This window comes from Dioszegia hungarica, assembly GCF_025882075.1.
Source record: "Dioszegia hungarica strain PDD-24b-2 chromosome Unknown MKK02contig_17, whole genome shotgun sequence".
NCBI lineage: Eukaryota > Fungi > Basidiomycota > Tremellomycetes > Tremellales > Bulleribasidiaceae > Dioszegia > Dioszegia hungarica.
Window position 1 is genome coordinate 67475 of NW_026515774.1, and position 20755 is coordinate 88229.

Consider the following 20755-nt stretch of genomic DNA (forward strand, 5'->3'; position numbering starts at 1 on the left):
GTCACTGTCAAGCTTAGATCTGGACATTCGCCCAGTCGTCCACCTTGGTGAGCTGCGGGCAATTCTTGCCGGGCGGGGAGCTATGGGTCAGCTCTGCCTCCGCCTACGGTGATATACGCATAGCTCACCTGGCCTTGGTCTGCACAAAGACCTTGTTGACCCCAGCATATCGCTGATCAAACTTCTCGTAGAGCTGATCGTCATCTGAGCCCCCTTCTCGCCAAGATCTTAGCTTACCTTGGGGAAGTCCTCGATATCCACTCGGTGGGTGATCATGAACGTCGGGTCAAACTTGCCGGTAAGAATGTAGTCGTGAAGGATCTCCTCCCAGTAGAGGTGGACCGGCGCCTGCCCATTCCCAATGAACCGCACGCCCTTCTCCATGAGCGAGCCGATGGCAAAGTGGTTGGTGTAGCCAGCATAGACACCGATGAGACCGATCCGGCCCATCTTGCGGACAAGGAAGATCATCTCGTTGGGCGTCTCGGAGACATCCGTCTCGAGCATGAGCGCCTTTTCGACCTTGTGGAGGAGGGTCTTGGGCTCGTGGAAGGTTGTGCAGTCGATGCAGACTGGTGATCAGCGGGGGCCATGCTTGAGTTGGAATGGCCTACCGTCAAGACCCTGAGGCTCAAGCTCGTGGATATGCTTCATCACGTCCACCTCCTTGAAGTTGACAGGGATGATCTTGTCGCCAGCAGCCTGAGCAAGGGTGAGACGAGCGGGGACCGCATCGATCACATACACCTTCTTGGCGCCCTTGAGGATGGCCCAGCGAGCGGCGCATTGCTGTCATGTCAGCTACAGCCAAATGTAAAGCGAGACATTACGTACACCAATAGGGCCCATCCCCCAAATACCGACCACATCGCCGTCTTCGACCTTGGTGTCGACGATCGAGTGGTATGAAGTCGGGAGAACATCCGAGAGGACTAGACGTCAGCTGGGGGTGTGGAGTCGGAGTCGAATTACGCACAAAGAACTTGTTCGTCTGTAAAGAGTCAGGATTTGCTCCGACTCTCGCGATTTTTTAGAAAACTCACCTGACAACTCCTTGGGGCACTTCAAGAGGTTGACCTCGCCGAACGGGACGCGGACGTACTCGCTCTGTCCGCCTGACAGACCCCCGCAGAGGTGCCCGTAGCCTGGCCCTGGTAAGCTCAATGTCCGTTGCAGAGATAGCTCGGTAGACAGTGGGGTCGGAGGGGGAGGAGGAATCTCAAAGTTCCACTTTTTCCCCCAAGTGATCATTTTTTGTGCGGGAAGATCAGGGATCAGAGGACAAACCGAAGAAGCCGGCCATTCGCTGTCCATACTAGATGTATGTTAGCTAGAGCCCATAGGTATACCATGGGCTGCGAGGCGGACTCACCATACTAGCCATCAAGCTAGAGTTGTTGGTCCGGTCGCACATCGAAGAGAGCTTCTTCTGACAAAACTTGCAGGTCCCGCATGCGATCTGGAAGGACGCAACGACCCTGTCGCCTACAGCGAGAGTGGTAACCGAAGGGCCGATACGGTCGACGACACCCCTGCGGTAGTCAGCACCAAAAATGCGAAAATCCTCATTCCTCAAATCGGGTGAAACATCGTTTCGGACAAGGACTCACATGAACTCGTGGCCGAGGATGTCGCCCTTCTGGAGTGCAAGCATCTCCGAGTGGTAAAGGTGCAAGTCACTACCGCAGATGGTAGTACCGGTAACCTTGATGATCACGTCCTTGTCCTCCGAGATATCGGGGATGGGCGAGTCGACCATCCTAACATCCTTGTTGCCGAACCAGGCGAGAGCGCGCATGGTCTCGTTTCCGGGGCGGTGCTTCCACTCGGGGTTGGCGGCGACTATAGATCAGCTCATGGACCCGGTGCCCGCGCTGAGAGACAAAAGGTCGGGGTCTGAAGGGCAGAGGGAAGAGATGAACGAACCGTCCACCGGGCCCATGGAATCCTGAATCTTGTTGACGACGAACTGCATCTCTGTGTATGTATTGCTTGGGTGTATAGAGGGGGATGATAGATGTGGCCGATGGCTAGGCTATATATCGAGAGGGAAGAGTGGAGGTAGCGGCTTACTTTGTCCTATGGACGTGCCGCTCCGTGCCTCCACCGTCAGCCGAAGCGGGCCAAGCAGAATCCTCCGAGCCATACTGACGTCATACATTCCTTGATTCCGGTAAACCCTCCTCGCCGTTTGGTCCCGAGCTCCGAGAACGGCGGAGACAAAGTGGAGGCACCGAGGAGGTCTCGAGGAGGTCGATGAGGTCCACCTCCCTCTCCCATCTCTTGCTCCAGCAAATCGCTGCAGGGAACCTACCGCTGGAGACCGCTTGACATCAACAGAGAGGCTCATGGCACTTACATGTCCCAGCTCGCCGAGTATCCACTTGCTCTGCGGTGGAATGAAGCTGGTGTGCGAGGCGTCGGGCGGGTGTCAAGGGCAGAGTAGACCTTCACTCAACTCGATACACACAGTCCACCTCCGGATCTGAGACGCCTGTTCTTGTAGTACGCGCCTGACTTGTTCCCCTCTGATACTTACTAATTACGACCCCTGTGTGTGTGGGTCCGAGCGCACTAATTATCTGACCGAACAACCGAAATCAGGGGCCTTCCCTCTTTCACTCTCTTTTCTCTTTCCTTCCTCCTTCTTCCTTGATTGACTACTCAGATCAATCGTTCCTTCAATCCATTACTAGTCCACATTACCCTTCCCCACGATGATGCGCCCTCCCCCACCTCCCTCTCGCCGCGCAGACTCCTCCTCTCCCCTCAAATCCGGACCCATGCCCCTCCCCAACCGGTCTTCCTCCCCACAACGGCCAAACCTCCAGCACCCTCGCCCTATGCCCCTCCTCCCCTCTCTCACAAGCATGTACCAGACCTCTCCCTTCCGCCCTTCTAGCGCGTCCAACAACGTCCACTCCGGCGGAAACGACCGAAACCACGCCTTCCTTCCTCCTTCCACTCCAGGACGGAGCGGTAGGAAGGAGACCCAGGAAGAGGAGGAGGAAGCAGAGTACGAGTCCTACACCCAGCCATCGTCCGCGCAACCTCGACGCTCCCCTGCAGCGGCAGCATCGGTCTCTCAGCTCTTCACTCAACCTCCTTCCCAGTCCCCAACTCAAGCCCAGTCCAGCGGGATTCTCGTTCCCGAGACTGGCTTCCCTCCTCGTCAGCTCTCCGACCACTCTGTCCTCCAGAGCTTCTCGGGCAACTTCTCCCCTCTTACCGCCGTTCCCCCTCCATCGCGCCAACCTCGACCTCGCGAGTCGCTCGTCCCCGAGACCCGGTCGCAGGCGCAGGAAGGAAACAGGGCTCTTGCGAGGAACGGCAGCCTCGTGGATACGTATCGCCCTCAGGAGTCAATGCCGGTTATGCAGCCGACCCAATCGCAACGGCGGGAGAACCCATGGAGTATGGAAGAGTATGGTCAGGGCGGAGGATATGGACAGGGCGGAGGATACGGGCAGGACGGAGGAGCGGGGAGGTCCGCTAGCGTCATGGGCAGGCCATCCACCTCGATGAGCATGAGTACGCAGGGAGGAAGGACTACAGCGGCGCCGGGCGGCAGAGGGGCGGCGGGTCTCTTCCTGGCTTCGACTCAGCAGGGAGGGGCTGGGGGAAAGACGACCAGCGAGAAGATCATGGTTGCTGTGTCTGGTGAGTTCTCCTTCTCCTCTCTCTCGCCCTTGATTCTCTTTCTCTCCTCTTTCTGCCTGAATCTTGATACTGATCTTCAGAATGGTCGACAAAGATACTCGATATGCTCGCCGAGGTCAAGAAGGATCACAAGCAGATCCGGGACCAGGTCCACGAGGTGCGAATGGGCCAGGCGGCCTTGGCGACGAGGGAGGAGGTGGTTGAGGAGATCACATCGCAACGTAAGGTTTACACATATGCTGTCCGGGTAACACTGAAAGCTGACATACAAGTATCGCCCGCTCTACACGAGTTCTTCCTAAATCTTCACGTCAAGCTGGAGGAGCAGGTCTCGCCCCTGCCCGAAGACACGGCCAAGCTCGTTGCCGAGAAGATACGGAATATCATGACGGAGTTCAAGCAGGTGGAAGCGAGTCAGCGATCGCAGGAGGATAGTCAAGAGAAGGTAAGCTGGTAAATTCTACTCTGTTTGTGGGGCTACATCAGCTGACTCATCAGCCGGTCGTCAAGCTAATCGACCACCTCATCTCCAAGCTCGACTCCGTCTCCCACATCAGCGACTTCCTCAAGGGGTGTCAAGACCTTCCGGACGCTCTACGGGACGTGGCGATCTACAGGCAGTCGATGGACGTCGTATCGGCTATGGTTCAGGCTGGACCTGGACCGTCTTCGGCCCCTCGCCAGCCCGAGCAGCCGGCCCCGGTCGACAGCACCCTCCTAAGCGCAATTCAGACCAGCATCGACTCCCTCAATCAGCAGCTCGGACAACACGTCGCCAACGTCCAAGCCAATCCGGCGGACAGTGGAGTACTGGAAGCGATCATCCAGCTCGCGAGAGGACTGGACGACCTTCCGCGTCGGCTTCAGCAGCCTCCTCCTCCGCAAGCTACTGAGCCCCCTCAGCTGTCCAGTGAGGTTCACCACCTCCGGACCCAGGTCGAGACGCTATCGGGCGACCTCTCGGCCATCAAGGCTCTGCTCCAGCAGCAGCAGAGTGCTGTACCGGCGGCGGCCCCAGCGCCTCCTGCGCTGGACACGGAGGACCTCGTGGCTCGGGTCAAGGACGCTGTCCTGCGCGATATGCCTGTCTCTTCTCCCGCCAAGAAGCCAGCGGAGCATCCAGTGACCGCCTGGGACTGGGACCGCTTCCGGGCGCCTACCGTCACCCCGCGTCTGGTCCTACGGCCCGCACCTCCCCAGGTGCAGCACAGCAAGGTCGCTTCGCCTCGACGTCAAGCCCATGCGCCTCCCCAGATCCAGATGCCTCCGTCATCCCCTCCCCTCGCGCCCACCCCAGACCCGCCGCACGAGCACGCCGACTCGGACTCCCAGCTCCAGCTCACGGAGACGGAGATGAGTCAGACTCATACACATTCTCAGACGCAAACGCAAGACTACCCTACGCCTGTCTCGAACGCCCGACCTCGTACTCGCTCCATCACCACCCATGGTCGACCTCTCCTCCAGCCACTCTTCACTGGCGGCTCATCCATCACCATCCAGCCCTCTACTTCCTCCACCCTCATCGCCTCCACCGCTACCCTCGTTGGCTCTACCACCACCGGCATCGGCTCAGAGACCACCCTCGTCGGGTCTGCAACCTCACTCGTCGGCGCGACCTCCAACCCGGCGAACCCTCCCGCTAGCGTTAGCTTCCAAGGCGGACAGTTCCGCATCAATACCGCCGCTGGCCCATCTGACGTCTTTGGCAGTATCCGCGCCACGTCCAGCGTCCGGCCATATGTACCCTCCTCTCCCGCTGTAGCGAGCAGTATGGGCGTCAGCGTCGAAGCGGAGGAGGCGGAAGATGTCGACGGGTATGATGACCTCTTTGATGGTCCAGGGGGTCTTGGTGTGAAGCAGGCTGGGGTAGGGCCGAAGGGGAAGGGCAAACGAGCTGCAAGCGGGCCAGACACGGCGACTCCGGCTCCAGCGGCAAAGAGGCGGGTCAGGACGCGCACGTCCGTTGCCAAGTCGACTACTCCTGCCGTGGCTCCTCCTATGGCGGCGGCTGCAGCTCCGGCTACGGCTGCCGCCTCAGGCAGTACGTCCCGCCCCTCGTCTAAATCCACCTCACCCGCCAAATCCTCGGTCCCCGCCTCATCCGCTGCCGCCGTCGGCCCCGATCTGCCCGCCGGCGCTTCTGCTCCTCGCCGACACAACCGTCAGATCATGCGGCTCGACTCGGACTCCTCCCCGGAATTCATCATCACGGGCGGCTTCAAGCGTTCAGAGCGGATCCAAGCGAAAAGCACTGCCGACGACAACCCTATCTACAAGTCCGACTCTCAGGGGTCTTCCAAGGGCAGTTCGGCGTCCCCGAGCAAGCGGACGCGTACCATCTCCAGAGCGGTCAAGCAGGAGCTCATCGACAATGCCGCAGCCAATGCCACCTCGGGCCCGTCGGGCGCTCAGGACCAGTCACCGAGCGAGAGCGACTCGCTCAACTCGACCGGATATCATCCGGGTGCATCGCAGGCTACTATCCCTAGCTCGGTCCCGCCACTCTCGGCTGCGGGCGAAACGCAGGTGAGCTCGGACGAGGCGTCTCAGTCCCTGCGTCCCCCGCCGAGGGACCCCGCGCCGATGGCAGCTGGGACAAAGTATACTCGGAAGAAGCGGTACGAGAATATCTCGACGGGCTCGGACGACGAGACGCCGTGAGCTGCCTCAGCCGGGGCGAGAAGAGGAGGCGGGGCCGACATGCTCAGGCAGGGGGCGAGCGGAGGCGGTGGAGACTCTCAGGCGGGGGCGTGTCAGGCAGGGGGAGAAGGGGGAGGTAGAGGAGGAACTGGATGGGGAGGCTTTGTACGGTGTTTCGATCTCTTCTTTCGCTCCTAATTACTCCTGCTCCCTTCGTTCAGAATAGTCTGCCTTGCTTTCGCTCGCTCTGCTCTCGCTCTGCGATGCGCCACTTCCGTCCTGCGCTTCCCCGTTTGCTTTATGTACTTCTCTCAGACTATGTTCGTTCCCTCTATGTTATAGACTTAGTTAGCGGACTCCCTCATGTTTTCCTCTATGTATGGACTGCGGCTTCCACTTGTTCTGGTCTCAGCTTCCAGTGCGTTGTCCGCTCCGAGCAGCAGTAGCCACTCTCAGCTACTGACCTCTCCACATGCCTTATCCCGGCGGTCGCCGCTCAAAATTCGGACGAGAAGAACGTCATCGAACTCGTTCTCGCCGGCAACATAACGACCTCTGCGATGTGCATCTCTTCTCTACATATCATATCTCTTTCTTAGAACACTACTAAAATGGCACCCGCAGCTCTCCCCCAAAGAGGTCCTACAGCTCTCGGCTCCCTCCCCGCCACTCCCGGAAACGTGGCCACTCTCCCGCCTACAGCCCCCTCCGCCCTCCTCACCCGCACCCAACGATGGATCGAAGAGAACCAGCGAATGCTCATCCTTGGCGCGGCAGTCGCTGTCGTCGGTGGAGCAGGGTACCTCTTGTACAACCGTCCGCCTGCACGAAAGCCAAGGGGTCCCTCGGGGGCTGCAGCGGGCAGCGGGTCGGAGGGCGAATCGGGGACGAACGGAGCCGGGGGATCCAAGAAGAACAAGAAGAAGAAGAGCAAGAAGGCGGGTGGAGGGGCGAAGGATGGGTTCTTGAAGGGTGAAGGGGATGATGGACCGCTGTTGGAGGAGATTGCACCGAAGGAGAAGGTGCAGGAGAAGAAGGATACGGTACCGGAACATCTGGAAGGTATGTTCGCCTTCTTTAGGCTTCTGGGTGTCACCTTCATATTCGGCGGATGAAAGAGAGGGAATTCAGCGCTGACATGTAGGCGTACCTAGTGCTGCCATGCTAAAGGATCTGTCTGAAAAGGAGCGGAATGATCTTGGCGCGACGCTTAAAGATAGGGGAAACAAGTTGTACTCGAAGAAGGACTTTAGGAAGGCTGTCGAGTGGTACGTCCGCAGTCTTTGACGCCAAGTCTCCGTGACTCTGTAGTGGTGCTGACCCTTCAGCTACACAAAAGCCATCGAAGTGTCGATAAAGAAAGACGCGGTCTTCTATTCGAACCGAGCAGCCTGTATGTCCTCAGACTGCCCTTTTGTACCTGATATCGACTGATCTTTTAGGCTACACCAACTTCAGCCCCGCCGAGTACGATAGGTGCGTCGCCGACTGCGACGAGGCGTTGAAGCTCGACCACAACTAGTCAGTCACGCTACCAAGGACTCTTTGTACTGATCCCGGAACTGACGATCTCAGTGTGAAGGCTTTGAAGCGCCGGGCGACTGCTCTCGAGGCTCTTGGCCGAGATGAGGAGGCTGTACGAGGTGAGCTGCATCCCTCATCGCGACGCGTGGAACGGGCACATAGTTGACCCTTTAGACTTTACTGCTACCACCATCATCGAGCGATTCCAGGACGAGCAAGCCGCGCAGTCGGTCGAGCGATGCCTGAAGAAGCTGGCGTCCAAGAAGGCCAAGGAGATCTTGGAGACGCGGGAACCGAAATTGCCCAGTCCTACATTCATCTCGAGCTATCTTGCCGCTTTCCGACCTCGTACGTCCGCTAACCAGATGCCTTGTTTGTTTCAAGCACCAGAAAGCTGACAGCCCAGATGACAAGCCTACTCTCCCCGAGAACCCATCACAAGGCGACCAGACCCTCGCGCTGGCGTTTGATGCGCTCGGAGCGGCCGACTATAACCATGCTGTCTCGTTTGTCGGAGAGGCGATTGAGCAGGGGATCAGCACGAAGGAGGGACAGGCCGAGGCTCACAACATGCGCGGCACCTTCAAGTGAGCTCTGGAACCCAGGAGTCTTATATACCGAGGCCCGAGCTAACAGAATAGATTCCTGATCGGTGATTCGCAGGGCGCCAAGGCGGACCTCGAGAAGGCGCTGGACCTTGTACCTAACTTTGTCCAGGCCTGGGTCAAGATTGCGAGCGTACATATGGAGCTGGGTAAGCATCGCTATCAGGCAAAGCGCGGAGAGGAGATTAGCTGAGAGAACAGGTGATGCCGCAAGTGCATTCGGCGACTTTGAGGCCGCAATCCGCCACAACTCTGAGGACCCCGACATCTACTACCACCGAGGACAAGGTGAGCTGGCTTAGCATTTGCGGATCGCGCCGCGGGCGGCCCGAGCTGACATCCTCAGTCTACTTTATCATGCAAGAGTTCGAAAAGGCGATTGCGGACTACAACAAGTCGACAGAACTCGACGGCGGGTTCATCTTTACGCACGTTCAGGCTGCAGTAGCGCAGTACAAGCTGGGTCAGGTCGGGCCGAGTATGGCTGCGTTCAGGAGGATCTTGAAGAACTTCCCGGATAGGGGAGAGCCAAGCAATTACTAGTGAGCTGTGACGTCCTTACGCCCGGGAATACCAGCTGATGCAATCAGCGGAGAGTTGTTGCTTGACCAGCAAAAGTTCTCAGAGTCAGTAGAGCGGTTCGACAAGTCCCTTGAGCTGGACAAGAACCGGTAAGTTAGCTCGTTTATACAACTGGAAGGTAAAGGAGCGGAGCTGACGTATAGTCACCCCCGGAATGTCCTTCCGCTCGTCAACAAATCCCTCGCCATCTTCCAGTGGAAGCAGGACGTCGGACAGGCTGAGGCATTGTGCAAGGAGGCACTGGAGATTGACCCGGACTGCGACGTGGCTGTGGCGACGCTCGCCCAGCTTTCGCTGCAGCAGGGACGGATCGATGAGGCGATCCCGTGGTTCGAGAGGAGTGCGAAGCTGTCGAGGACAGAAGGGGAGCTGATCAATGCTATTACTTGTACGTGTCTTCTCAGTGAATTGAGGTTAAGAGGGGGATAGGGGCTGATATGTCCAGATGAACACGCCAGTCGGGCACAGCAGGCATTCTTGAAGAATTACCCAGAGTACGCAGAGAGGCTGAGCCAGATGGCATCGGGCATGCAGTAGGCGGGGGATGGAGAGGCGGATGGTATCTTGTCGGCGCGACTTTGCGGAGGATGTAGTGGATTGAGTGGCAGGGAAGTAGGCTATAGTTTAATACATGCAACCCCTCACGACTGCTGCCTCGATTTGGCTGCCTTGCTATCGGTACAACGCCGTGAACGTGATGGACCACCTCGGGAAGTATAGTCTGCGATGTGAGCACCTCGGCCTCCGCAGCATCATCAGAGTAGAGCGGCGAGGTGGGAGAGACAGGCAGCGAGTGTGAGAGTTTGAAGCATCAGCCCAGCCCAACCGCCATGGTTGATCCAACGGATGACATCCATGATACAAAGTATGTACGGACCACCGCCCCGTCCCCTCCCCCGTCCTCTCCCCTCCAGACTTGCACATCCAGAAAGAGAGAGGGCTCCGTGAGGAACAGGAAAGAGACAAAGGGTACTAAGACGTCCTTTTCGATTGAAGGTTCTGGCACCGGCCTGACGCTCAACTTGTCGAGGATAAGTTTCACAGTAGCGATAGACAAGGAGCAACCGGGGAAGGTAGAGCTGATGCGTGCCGCACCCGCCATAAAGACGGATTGTAGAGAAGAAGAGGAGAGAGCAAGAGCTGGAAATTTGTATGGCAGCGCGCGGCGGCGGGCAGGAGGAGCGGAAGTATTTTCTCGGAGATGCGGAGAGGGATTAGCGGAGTTTAAGGGGTGTGGCGGATTGCTTAGAGCGGTTCGAGAGCTGATCGTGTGATGCATCTCGCGACCGCACCATACCCTGGAGCAGTGGAGCTCATCTCAATATGCACAGAAGCCTGCAGACAGCGTACTGACCTTGCACGACCTACATGAAGACCAATCAAGCATGAACTGACGATGAAACTATGGCCTCTGCCCATGGCGGGCTGCCTTGCCCCATCATGGCGGACTGATTCACAAGCACATTCCGACGGCCTGGCCTTCGCGGACATGCTTGGCGCCCCTGTAATTGTTCACACCAAGGCGCAAGTGACCTCCGACGCCGCCTTACTCGCGGACCCTTCGGACAAGAAAAATTGCAGGCGTCGGCGCAAGCGAGCTGTAGAAAAACTTCATACCGCCGCCACTGCCGCCGGCGTTGACGTCATCGATCGGAGCCAAGACACGGATGATATCTGCTTTTGGCACCCGCTCGGCCGTAAAGGGCTATTTGCCGCACGCATATGAGGTACCCGGTCTCAAAACTTCTTCCAGTCCCGAACTCCAACGCGCTAGTCCCGCCAACAAGCTTGATGCATTCCAGTGACATCGTCATCTCGCTGAGTCCGGGACCGTCGCCGCATGTGGGCCGCACCCTACAAATTTGCGCGCTCGTGACCTGGTCCGCGACCGCGCAGTCTTTGGGGGAATGTTTGGCTCGGCGGCGGAGCCTCTGTGGGGTGGTGCTAGCAGATGGGGTCAAGGGGGTGGACAGTATAAGAAGCCCAGAAGATTTGATTGTTCCCCCTCATCCGTCCTTTGTTTCGGTCTCATACACGTCCGACCTGACGACTACACTCACTCTACATCCATCTATTCGCCATGTTCTCCAAGTCGGAGAAGGCACCTCTGCCCTCTTCGTCCCCCGTCAAGTACGGTGGGATGAACGGTAATACCCTCCTCTACGCTATCGTCGCTACTGCCACCTGTGGTTTCAGTCTGTTCGGGTGAGTAACCTCTCTCGACTTTGTGGGGCACACGCTGATCTCGCAGTTACGACCAGGGTCTCATGTCTGGTATCATCGGTTCCGAGCAGTTCAACAGGGAATTCCCAGAAGTAAGCATTTCTGTCTTCGGTGCACGGACGCTAGCTGACGAGCTCAGACCCGCCAAACCAGCAACGACGATGTGTACCGTGCCACCCTCCAAGGTACCGTGGTCTCGGTCTACGAGGTTGGATGCTTCTTCGGCGCCCTCCTCGCGTTCTTTATTGGTGAGAAGATGGGTCGGCGCAGGATGATGACCACCGGTGGTATCATCATGATCATCGGTACCATCCTCTCGGTCACTGCTTTCGGTCCCGGAGCTCGCGGAGTCAACGGCAACGTCGGCGGTTTCGCACAGTTCATCATCTCCCGTATCATCACCGGTATCGGAAATGGTATGAACACCGCCACCATCCCCACCTGGGTCGCCGAGTCGTCCAAGGCGCACAACCGAGGCTTTTTGATCTGTATCGAGGCTTCCACGGTCGCTGTCGGTACCGTCATTGCCTACTGGCTCGTCTTTGGCCTTTCTTACGTCGACGTAAGTTCCAGAGACCCTTGGGCAGAGTCGCGCTGATCTCCAGACTTCCGTCTCGTGGCGATTTCCCATCGCCTTCCAGATCTTCTTCGCCGTCATCCTTCTCGCCATGGTCGCCATTCTCCCCGAATCGCCCCGATGGCTCATGGCCCACGGTCGCGAGGACGAGGCCATGCGCGTGCTCGCCGCCCTCTCTGCCGTCTCCGTCGAGGACGAGACTACCGTCTTTGAGAAGAACCGTATGTCGGACGCTATCGCTGCCCAGGCCGACAACCGCGCCAACAAGGGCGAGATCTTCAAGGGTGGAAAGAACCAGCATCTCCGCCGCGCCCTCGTCGGTGCCTCCACCCAGCTCTTCCAGCAGCTCGGCGGGTGCAACGCCGTCATCTACTACGCTACTATCCTCTTTGAGCGCCAGATCGGTCTCGAGAAGCGTCTCGCTTACATTCTCGGTGGTGTCTTGTCTCTGGTCTACGTGAGTTGACGAGTCAATCGCCCAAGAACGCGCTGACAGCCAGGCCGCATTTGCTCTCACCTCCTTCTTCCTCGTTGAGCGTGTGGGCCGGCGCAAGCTTTTCCTTATCGGTACCGTCGGTCAAGCCGTCGCCATGTTCATCACATTTGGCTGCCTCGTCGAAGGCTCCCGCCAGGCCGCCTACGGTGGTGCTTTCGGTCTCTTCCTCTTCATCGCCTTCTTCGGTGCCACCTGGCTTCCCCTCCCCTGGCTCTACCCCGCTGAGCTCAACTCGATGGCGGTCCGGACCCAGGCCAATGCCGTTTCCACCTGCAGTGAGTCTTTGCTGTGAAAAATCGAGTTCCAAACCATGTCTGGGCAACAAAGGAGCAAGCTGACGTCAAAGCGAACTGGCTGTCAAACTTCTTGGTGGTCCAGGTCCTCCCTACCATGACTGCGTCGATCAACTCGTACACCTTCCTCATCTTCGCGCTCGCCAACTGTATCTTCCTCCCTTTCATCTACTTCTTCTATCCGGAGACCACGGGCCGGACCTTGGAGGAACTTGACGGTTTGTCCTATTTGACACTGATTATCAAAGGAAAACATGCTGACATCCCCAGTTGTATTTGCCCAAGCGCACCTCACAAAGCGGAGGCCGACCCTGATCGCCGCCGAGATGCCCAAGTTGACCGACCACCAGGTCCAGGTCATGACGGACAGGTACGACATCCACGGCGGTGCCATGGACAACGAGGCCGGCGGAACCTACGGCGACGCCCCCAACTCCGGCGAGCCCGACACCACCCTTCCTCCCGCCCACCCTGAGGTCATGAGCGGCGAGAAGACCGGCCGTCACAATGCGCCCGATGCGACGAGCACCCGGGTCGGATCGTTTGACGCCGAGAACGCGGTGGCGGGTAAGGGACAGACCGGGGCACCCCAAGTATAATTTGGCTCCTCTGTAGCATCTAGTATCATTTGCTAGTTATAGACATTTAGAATCAGGTAGATTATATCATGTATCCCATGATGTCTTGGCAGTGCACGCAGTGCGCGCAGTCTCTCAGATCACTGTCAGTAGCGATTGCAGAGTAGCGATATAGTCGAATAGTGGACCAGAGTGGGGAAGTGCCACATTCCTCAAAAGTGTTTGGTTCCGTCTGAGACATGGGACCAGCCAACCGATTTGGGTGCAACTTAGGCAATCTCCCTCTTAGTACCTCTTTCATCATCAACAACATGGCCTCTTTAACACGCCCCACCATGCTGGCTAGACCGCTTAGATCCTTGGTCGCGACACGATCCCTGTCGAACACCGCTCTCCGGTCGAACAACGACGCCCGGCCTACCATAAAACACACCCATCCCGCCGATGTCGTTGCCGGCGCCGCGACTGGACCGTTGACGCTACACGAGACGCCGAGCCAGATCACGGCGGACGTAGTATCGGATGCTCCTGGTGGGTTATTATTACTTATGCCTCTGAATCGGGAGAGGTGCCTATCCAAGCCGAGCGGCCTAGCTGACATTCAGCTTCCCTCCGATATCGCACCGCTCGGATCTACAAGCCGACCAAGACAACCATGCAGTCCGCCAAGGGCAAGACGAGGCGGTGGTTGATTGACTGGGATGTGCTTCAGGGTGCGGGGAGATGGGAGAATCCCTTGATGGGCTGGGCGAGTTCGGGGGATTACATGCAGGGGACACAGATGTCATTCCCGACCAAGGAGGAGGCTATCGCGTTTGTGAGTCCTTCTTCTTGCGCCACTACTATGACTGGCGGATGAGCTCGATCAGGCGAGACGCTGATGGTATAGGCCGAGAAGCAGGGTTGGGAGTATCAGGTTCAGACACCTCACGAGCCAAAGATCCCGGCCAAGAACTACGGTGAGCATATATCCCAGTACTCTATCTCCTGGGAGCTACTGCTGATCGTGCTAGCGAATAACTACGTGCATGTACCTGGAAAGCTGCGTATCCACCACACTAAGTGATGGAAATGTATCTCCGTCTACCCTGATCTACCACTCGGTATCCATCTCGAATTACTGATACCATCTCCACCTCCGCCTGTATCTAGATATCCTGATCTGATTGGAACTGCCCAATCATTTCCGTCAAGTTGGTCTCCCTGCGAGATCACGGCCTGATGGAGCGTTAGCGCCGTACCTTGACTGGATTGCACATACACCAAGGTTCCGACTTACCCGCTCACGGTGCCACCCCGCATCCGGGACAAGGCAGTGTAGTAGCCGGCCCCCTCACCTCGATCTGCAGAGGGGCATACCATTGCGGGCCGACGTGATGTCCTCTCGCCGCCGCCCTGATCCTCTCAACCATCTTACGCAACTCGCCGCATTCCGCCTCGCCCTCGCCGCCGCCCGTTGGTTCCGCCGAGGTCGACGAACCCGCGACGGGGACCGTGAGGCCGGTCACTGGCAGCCCGGAGATGACGATCCTAGTACGCTCGACGATCGTCTTCCGTAGCGGCATCGGGTCCTCATGCATTACCGGACGCGAAAAGGAACGCCGAATGGACTCTCCGAGCCACCTGGTTAGACCGGCGAGGTCCGATTCCGAAGCGGAGGCGGCGCCGTGCACGTATATGAACGTGGTACAGCCCGTCCTGATCTCCAGGACCTCCGAGAAGTAAGCGTGGAGGTGGACCTCGGGCGGAATGATGTCGCGTTGGGCGTGTGATTTGCCCACGATGTGGCTTACGATCCCCGCGATCCGCGCTGGGTTCTGGCACCACACCGTCGGCCTTGTGCGACGGAAGAGGGCCCGGAAGAACTCTCTCACCGGCAGGTAGTCGCTCGGATCATTAAGAGCCGGTCGGACCCCGCCCCGCATGCCCACCTGGACGCTGTTGAGGCTGGGCATGATGCTGTTTCCGATCGGGATTGGCTCCAGGCTCCGGAAGGCTGCGACGAGCTGCTTCGACGCCTCCGTGGCGTCATGCTCCTCCCGCTCGCAGCGGATTATGTCCACTCGCTCCTCCCTTGACGCCGCGGTGTACACCTTGTTCTGCGCGAACCAAGGAATGTCGATATGAAGGTGATGGACATAGCGCAGGGCAGCCGCTTTGTTATGACCGGACCTGACGAGTTGAGCTGGTGTGAGGGAGGCAAAGTCGGCGGGAAGGTTTGTGGCCGTGTTGAGAAAGAAGGAGTCGTAGCTGGAAGCGAGATGAGGGGAATGATAGAGAGTGGGGATGGCGCCGAGATAGGCATCCTGGAAGCTGTCAGCAGACGCAGGCTGGGTGGCGGAATGGAAGGAGAATTCCTCTCACAGAGCAGAGCGCGAGAATGTCGAGTTGTCTGTCCGGTACTGTTGCCGCATATCGTGCGATGTTGCTGATGATGTGCGGTGGCAGTTGTGTCATTTTGGACGAGTAAAGACTGTGAAAGTAGAGTCAGTGGGAGAATGGAAGAGAGATTAAGGAGAAAAGGAAGGACTTGGTCGAGAAGCAGGAACGAGGCGTGTGTGTGTGCACGATCCGTTGGAGAAGCAAGGTCAGCTGTGAAATTCGGTTGTTTGCGCTTCATCAGTGCGGTGACGCGTTGTCTCGTCTCTTGTAGTCGCACGTCAGATAATTACAACCTGCATCAAGCTTGAATCAGCCACCTCGATGCCGCCTCGCGCCAGCACTCTGTGAATCAAGTCTCCCTCGCCGACTCGCCCTCCTTTTCCAGCATCCCGCTCCCAGACATCGACCCAGACCCGCTCGGCGTCGACGCTCCGCTCACGCTCCCTCCGCTGCTCGACGCCATCTGCCACGCCGGAATTCCCTTGCCTTTGGGCAGTAAAAGCTTGTTGGCAGCCTCCTGAGTCGAGCTGATCCCGTTCGAGGCTGATCCGCTGGTGCCGGTACCGGTACCAGTACTGCCAGAAGCTGGTGCCGCCGATTGGCGAGACTGGAGGAGGGTCTTGAGCGAACGGAGCTCGGACTGAAGGTCTTGTAGCGAGTTTGACTGGGATGTAGCGTGTTTCTCGATGAGCTATATGATCAGCTGTCTGTCTTCCCAGGTCCGATCCACAGGGCCGAAGCTGTCTTGCGACTTACCCTCGGGACCAGCTCTCTCAGACTCTCCACTTCGCCCCTCACTTCTCGCATCTCTTCCCTCCACTTCTCCTCTCCATCCTTCACCATCCGCGTCGCCTCTTCAACACCTTCCACTACCGCCGTCACGCGCTCCCGGTCGCTATCCAGCGTTTCTTGTAGCTTTGTCGTCGATGCTTGGAGATCGTTGAGGAGCCGGTCGGCTTCTGCGAATTGCTCAGATAGGGAGGAGGAGGTTTGTTGGAACGAAGAGCTGGAAGGTGGGCGAAGATGAGGTAGAAGATATTTCTGATCCAGTCAGCGCAACCCGTAGGGGGTCATGCGACGGGCAGCAGGGCTTAATCTGGGGCTATAGGATCGAGGGTATACCATCGTAGGCGAGGACTCACCTTGGCCAGTACGGACATGCCATATACTACTCCCCCGGATATGACAGTCATGATCTGCACTATCAGTCACTGTCGCCGAGCACAGCGAGCTCGTCAGGGCAGGACATACGAATAGATCCCTCCAATCCCGCTTAGGCACCTCGGGCGGCATCATCCTCTGCCCAAACCCCTGCTCATACCCATATCCTGCTTGTGTCTGTGTATACCCGCGACTCGGCCCAGCTACTGGTGCTGATGAAGCACCGCCACTGTGGCCACTCCGAGCGCGCCGCAGTGCCTCTTGTATCTCATCCTCGTTCAGACCCTTCCCTTCGAGGAAGGTGATCTTCGAGGCGAGCGAGGACGTCTGGACTTGCGGATCGTTCAGGAAGAGAACTGCGTTGTGGAGTAGTTCCTCGCGCGGTGGGGAGCCAGACATATTGAGGAAAGCGCAGTGATGATGGTTGATGTTGATGAGGGTGAAAGACAGACAAGGTCCTGCGCTGGTGATCGGTTAGCGAGCCAAGAGAGCCGAATTCGAGCGTCATTTCAGCTATAACGCCGTCAATCTCCGCCTCGAACCTCACGCTTTGCAGCCTGCAAAGCTAGGCAACGTTGCCCGCCAGAGCAGCTTTCAGAGCTGCGCGGACCTCATCGAATCGCCTGGCCGAGTATCATACAGTCCATAGCCTGCGTCCTACCGCACATGGCTCGTATATACAAGAGGACATATCGGATTAAATCCTGATTGACACGAAGTGACGAGTCCGGCCTATGCCATACTGTCTGTACGCCTCCCTGCGCCTCCCCTATCCCTCTTCTGGCCCTGCAGTCTACTCTCTCTCCGGCACATAACAGGGTCCGCATGTTCTCGTATCCGATCGGGGCAGTATGGCGTGGAAGAGAAGATGGGAGTGTAGGAGAAGGTGCATTCGACGCCGTCACTCTAGTGCTGATCATATCAGCGAGTTTCACCAGCGAGCAAGGCGTCGAGCTAAAGGCAGGTGCATCACTCACATCTTCCTCAGAACCCGATCTCGCATGCAGGCATATCGCCCCATACCCTCGCCTCGATCTGCAAGTTCTCCATCTCCTTCATTTCCGACTGCCCTGCCCTGCCCGCAATCGCCATTGCTTTGACGTCTTTGACGATCGCCAGTGACCGTGCCAACAACGACGATACCTCCCGTTCCTTGCCGTCGCTCTTTTCGCCGAATGGAAAGTCGAAAGCAACGACGAGGCGCGTTTGGTCGATAGCCGCCCGCCTCCTGTCCGGTTCGACGAGGCGGTTCATGATGAGGCGCATTGTGCCGGCTATGTGCCTCGCAATTAATTCGTCGACCTGGCTGGCCAAAGTAGCGGTGGCGCCGGTCGTACTCAGAGCGAGCATCCGATTGGCGTCATCGTGAATGTAAATGTAGTTGAGGCCGCCGGGGACGATGAATATAGGTTCAACGAGCTCCGCATGTATATGCGTGACAGGTATAACCCAGCCGTCCAGCCAGGTGTAGGCAGACGGTGGGATGGGTCTCCCATCGTATAACGTGCGAGTATGCTGAAGGATTGCGGCACCACAAGGCGAGAAGCCATCCGAGAAGCCCGAGCGCCAGCACCAGCTTTGAAGCGTATCGCGTGCTGCGACGAGAAGGCCGACGCCTAGACTGCTCATGATCAGAGTGTCCCGAGGCGGCAACGGTGAGGGAAGGCCCGCGATGATGTCGAATGTGGAGCTGCCGGTGTATACGTTCCGCAAATTGGGGAAAGCTCCGACCTCGAGATCGAGTAGACTTTGAACGGCACGTTCGAGTCCTACTCGCAGCTCCTCAAGGTCGGTCGCCTTCTCATCTTCCGTCCGGCCCTCTATCGGTGCGACGAGCTGTTGAGAGGGTCTGATGTACAGACTACGCACATGGCGGAGTGCGGCGAGCTTGGTGTGACCGGCCCGGATAAGCTCAGCGCTGGAGAGCTGATCGCGTGCTTCGCGCTCGATGGTGCCGGAGTGGAGGAAGAAGGAATCGAGCCTTTCGCTGATACGAGGGGAGTGGTAGAGGGTGGGGATGGCGGCGAGGTAGAAGGCCTGAAAGGGTCAGATTTGATAGCGGAAAGAGGGAAGAAGTTGACGCGTACCGAATTGACTGTGAGGAGGCTGACTTGGGTCTTCGAGCCGTCCCTCTCCAGAGCGTACTTGAGAACGCTGGAGAGGAGGTGAAGGGGCAGGCGGTCCATAATGCGATACTGGTGGAGGAGGATGTATGGACGACGGAAGCGAGCTTTCTCGCTGCGCTTTGACAGAGCTCGTCTGGATCTGGTCCGTGCGGTTGTCTTCGCGAGATTCGCGTTCAATAGTGCAGGGACTAGTGCTGCACAGATACATACATCTCGCAGGCGCGAAGACGCTACTCTGATACTGTCCCTTGTCTAGACGCCCGCGCATATGTCCTTCCCTAATATGAACATCTCAAGAGTTGCAGGTTGTGGACTCCGAATTCCAGCCCGCATCCTCGCCCTCTTCCCCACTTCCCCCCACTTTGGTTCTCCGCCCGCTAGATGCTTCTCTCCTGCAGATAGCGCCGTGCTCCGTCTCGTACGCTGATTGCGAGTAGGATGTGATGGATCGTATAGACAGGAGGGATGTCGATGGGGTTTGTGTCTGCGAGTAGCCACGAGATCGTCTGAGGTGTACCGAAATAAGATTTACTGCTTGTCAGCCAGAACCGAGATGATAAGAGGAGAAGCAGAAGCTGTAGTAAACAGGGTAATTCACCAGGCTATCTCGCCGATCAGTCCTTCACTTCACACCCCGCACGACGGGGCATGTCACCCCACGCCCTCGCCTCTAGCTGCAGGTCCGCCATCTCCTTCCACTCCTCGTCGTCAGAGTCTGGCGCTCCGGCGATGGCCCACTGTTTCGCGTATTTGAGGATGCTGATCGTACGCTGTACATCGGGCGTCTGGTCCGCAGATGGCCGCGGAACATCGGACGTCTGGTCCGCGGGTTGCGGCGGAACCGCTTTGGCGGGGAAGGAGATGGACACGACGAGCTGTGTCTTCGGAATGGCTGCCCGCCTGAGTTCCGCTGTATCGATCAGGCACGATACCATGCGGACCATACGCCCGATCCACCGACCGATTGTGTCATCGTCGGGCGATATTGTCCTTTTGGCGCTGATTTATTTGAAAAAGGTCTGGGTCTGTACGTTCGTATTTAAGTTTTGTTTCATGTATTAGTGTTTTTTTAGTTTTTTAGTTGTTATTGTGTTTTGGTTGTTGTGTGTTTTTTTTCTTTTAAGTTTTAGTTTTTGGCTTTTGTATTGTTATATTTTTTGATAGGTGTAGTTTTTTTGTGGTTGTTACGTGTTGATTGATGAATTTCGGGTGTTTTTTGTGTTTTTTTGTGGTATTGTTTGTTCAGTGTAAATATTCGTTCTGTTTGTTGTTATTCGGTGGTTTGTTTATGTTTTTTTTTTTTTGTTTGTTTGTATTTTTAGTGCGTGTTGCATTCTTTTAGGGCTTTTTGTTTGTATTTCGTTTTGTGCGGTTCGTTTTTTGGTTGTGTGTTAGTATTTGTTTCGTCTTACGTGGTATTTAACGTTGTATTTTTTGTTTCGTTTTTGTGGTTTTCGTATATTTTTTTTTTTTTTTTGTTTGTTTGGGTGTATTCAAGAGCCAGGTTGGGTTTCTAATTTGCTGTTTTTCTTAGGTTTAGTGTTTAGTTTGGTCGGCTGGTTAGGGTTTTTTCGTGTTGTCGTTCCTGTGTAAGTGCCGTGTTATGTAATGTTTTTTGATGTTTAGTTTGTGTGTATTTTTTTTGTGGTGTGCGTTCTTTTTATCTGTGTCGTTTATACTGGTTTCGTTTATATTTAGTTAGTGTATATCGTTATGGTTTTGTATAGTATTGTTTCTATTTTTTAATTACGTAAGTGTTTTGTTGTTTGGTTAGTGTTGTGTGTTTGTGTGTATTAGTTCTTGTTTATTTAGGATGTTTGGTTTGGTTGTAGTTTGATCGTTTGTTAGTAGAGTTTTGTTGGGTTTGTTTTGTTTTGGTGTACTCTGGTCGTGTGGTATCTCGTG

The 20755-nt window shown here is 56.7% G+C and overlaps 8 protein-coding genes across 8 annotated transcripts; 4 read left to right on the top strand and 4 right to left on the bottom strand.

Annotated features, from left to right (window-relative positions):
• Positions 1–13: 13 nt before the first annotated feature.
• Positions 14–1975, bottom strand: MKK02DRAFT_39045 (R,R-butanediol dehydrogenase; the record flags this gene model as incomplete). The annotated part of the gene is made up of 11 exons (XM_053090415.1): positions 14–80; positions 129–193; positions 238–572; positions 615–789; positions 835–932; positions 977–991; positions 1044–1145; positions 1288–1315; positions 1373–1532; positions 1611–1842; positions 1927–1975. The coding sequence occupies 11 exons, from the start codon at positions 1973–1975 to the stop codon at positions 14–16; spliced, it is 1326 nt and encodes a 441-aa protein (XP_052943201.1).
• A 742-nt stretch (positions 1976–2717) lies between these two features.
• Positions 2718–6324, top strand: MKK02DRAFT_39046 (uncharacterized protein; the record flags this gene model as incomplete). The annotated part of the gene is made up of 4 exons (XM_053090416.1): positions 2718–3660; positions 3741–3881; positions 3933–4105; positions 4159–6324. 4 exons carry the CDS (start codon positions 2718–2720, stop codon positions 6322–6324), a joined length of 3423 nt encoding a protein of 1140 aa, XP_052943202.1.
• A 590-nt stretch (positions 6325–6914) lies between these two features.
• Positions 6915–9551, top strand: MKK02DRAFT_18278 (mitochondrial import receptor subunit tom40; the record flags this gene model as incomplete). Its single annotated transcript, XM_053085920.1, has 13 exons — positions 6915–7365; positions 7448–7571; positions 7632–7696; positions 7746–7824; positions 7879–7946; positions 8002–8175; positions 8234–8414; positions 8469–8581; positions 8634–8720; positions 8779–8974; positions 9023–9103; positions 9158–9402; positions 9460–9551. 13 exons carry the CDS (start codon positions 6915–6917, stop codon positions 9549–9551), a joined length of 1956 nt encoding a protein of 651 aa, XP_052943203.1.
• Positions 9552–11094: 1543 nt separating this feature from the next.
• Positions 11095–13202, top strand: MKK02DRAFT_18272 (transporter-domain-containing protein; the record flags this gene model as incomplete). Its single annotated transcript, XM_053085919.1, has 7 exons — positions 11095–11219; positions 11266–11329; positions 11377–11799; positions 11843–12271; positions 12315–12585; positions 12657–12821; positions 12874–13202. The coding sequence occupies 7 exons, from the start codon at positions 11095–11097 to the stop codon at positions 13200–13202; spliced, it is 1806 nt and encodes a 601-aa protein (XP_052943204.1).
• A 314-nt stretch (positions 13203–13516) lies between these two features.
• Positions 13517–14247, top strand: MKK02DRAFT_39049 (ETC complex I subunit conserved region-domain-containing protein; the record flags this gene model as incomplete). Its single annotated transcript, XM_053090417.1, has 4 exons — positions 13517–13712; positions 13787–13998; positions 14071–14140; positions 14195–14247. The coding sequence occupies 4 exons, from the start codon at positions 13517–13519 to the stop codon at positions 14245–14247; spliced, it is 531 nt and encodes a 176-aa protein (XP_052943205.1).
• Positions 14248–14464: 217 nt separating this feature from the next.
• On the bottom strand, positions 14465–15638 carry MKK02DRAFT_39050 (uncharacterized protein; the record flags this gene model as incomplete). Its single annotated transcript, XM_053090418.1, has 2 exons — positions 14465–15487; positions 15546–15638. The coding sequence occupies 2 exons, from the start codon at positions 15636–15638 to the stop codon at positions 14465–14467; spliced, it is 1116 nt and encodes a 371-aa protein (XP_052943206.1).
• A 274-nt stretch (positions 15639–15912) lies between these two features.
• Positions 15913–17123, bottom strand: MKK02DRAFT_18300 (peroxisomal membrane anchor protein conserved region-domain-containing protein; the record flags this gene model as incomplete). Its single annotated transcript, XM_053085923.1, has 4 exons — positions 15913–16254; positions 16320–16604; positions 16706–16759; positions 16815–17123. 4 exons carry the CDS (start codon positions 17121–17123, stop codon positions 15913–15915), a joined length of 990 nt encoding a protein of 329 aa, XP_052943207.1.
• A 585-nt stretch (positions 17124–17708) lies between these two features.
• On the bottom strand, positions 17709–19785 carry MKK02DRAFT_28992 (uncharacterized protein; the record flags this gene model as incomplete). The annotated part of the gene is made up of 4 exons (XM_053087679.1): positions 17709–18761; positions 18870–19044; positions 19165–19381; positions 19482–19785. The coding sequence occupies 4 exons, from the start codon at positions 19783–19785 to the stop codon at positions 17709–17711; spliced, it is 1749 nt and encodes a 582-aa protein (XP_052943208.1).
• Between the last annotated feature and the right edge of the window lie 970 nt (positions 19786–20755).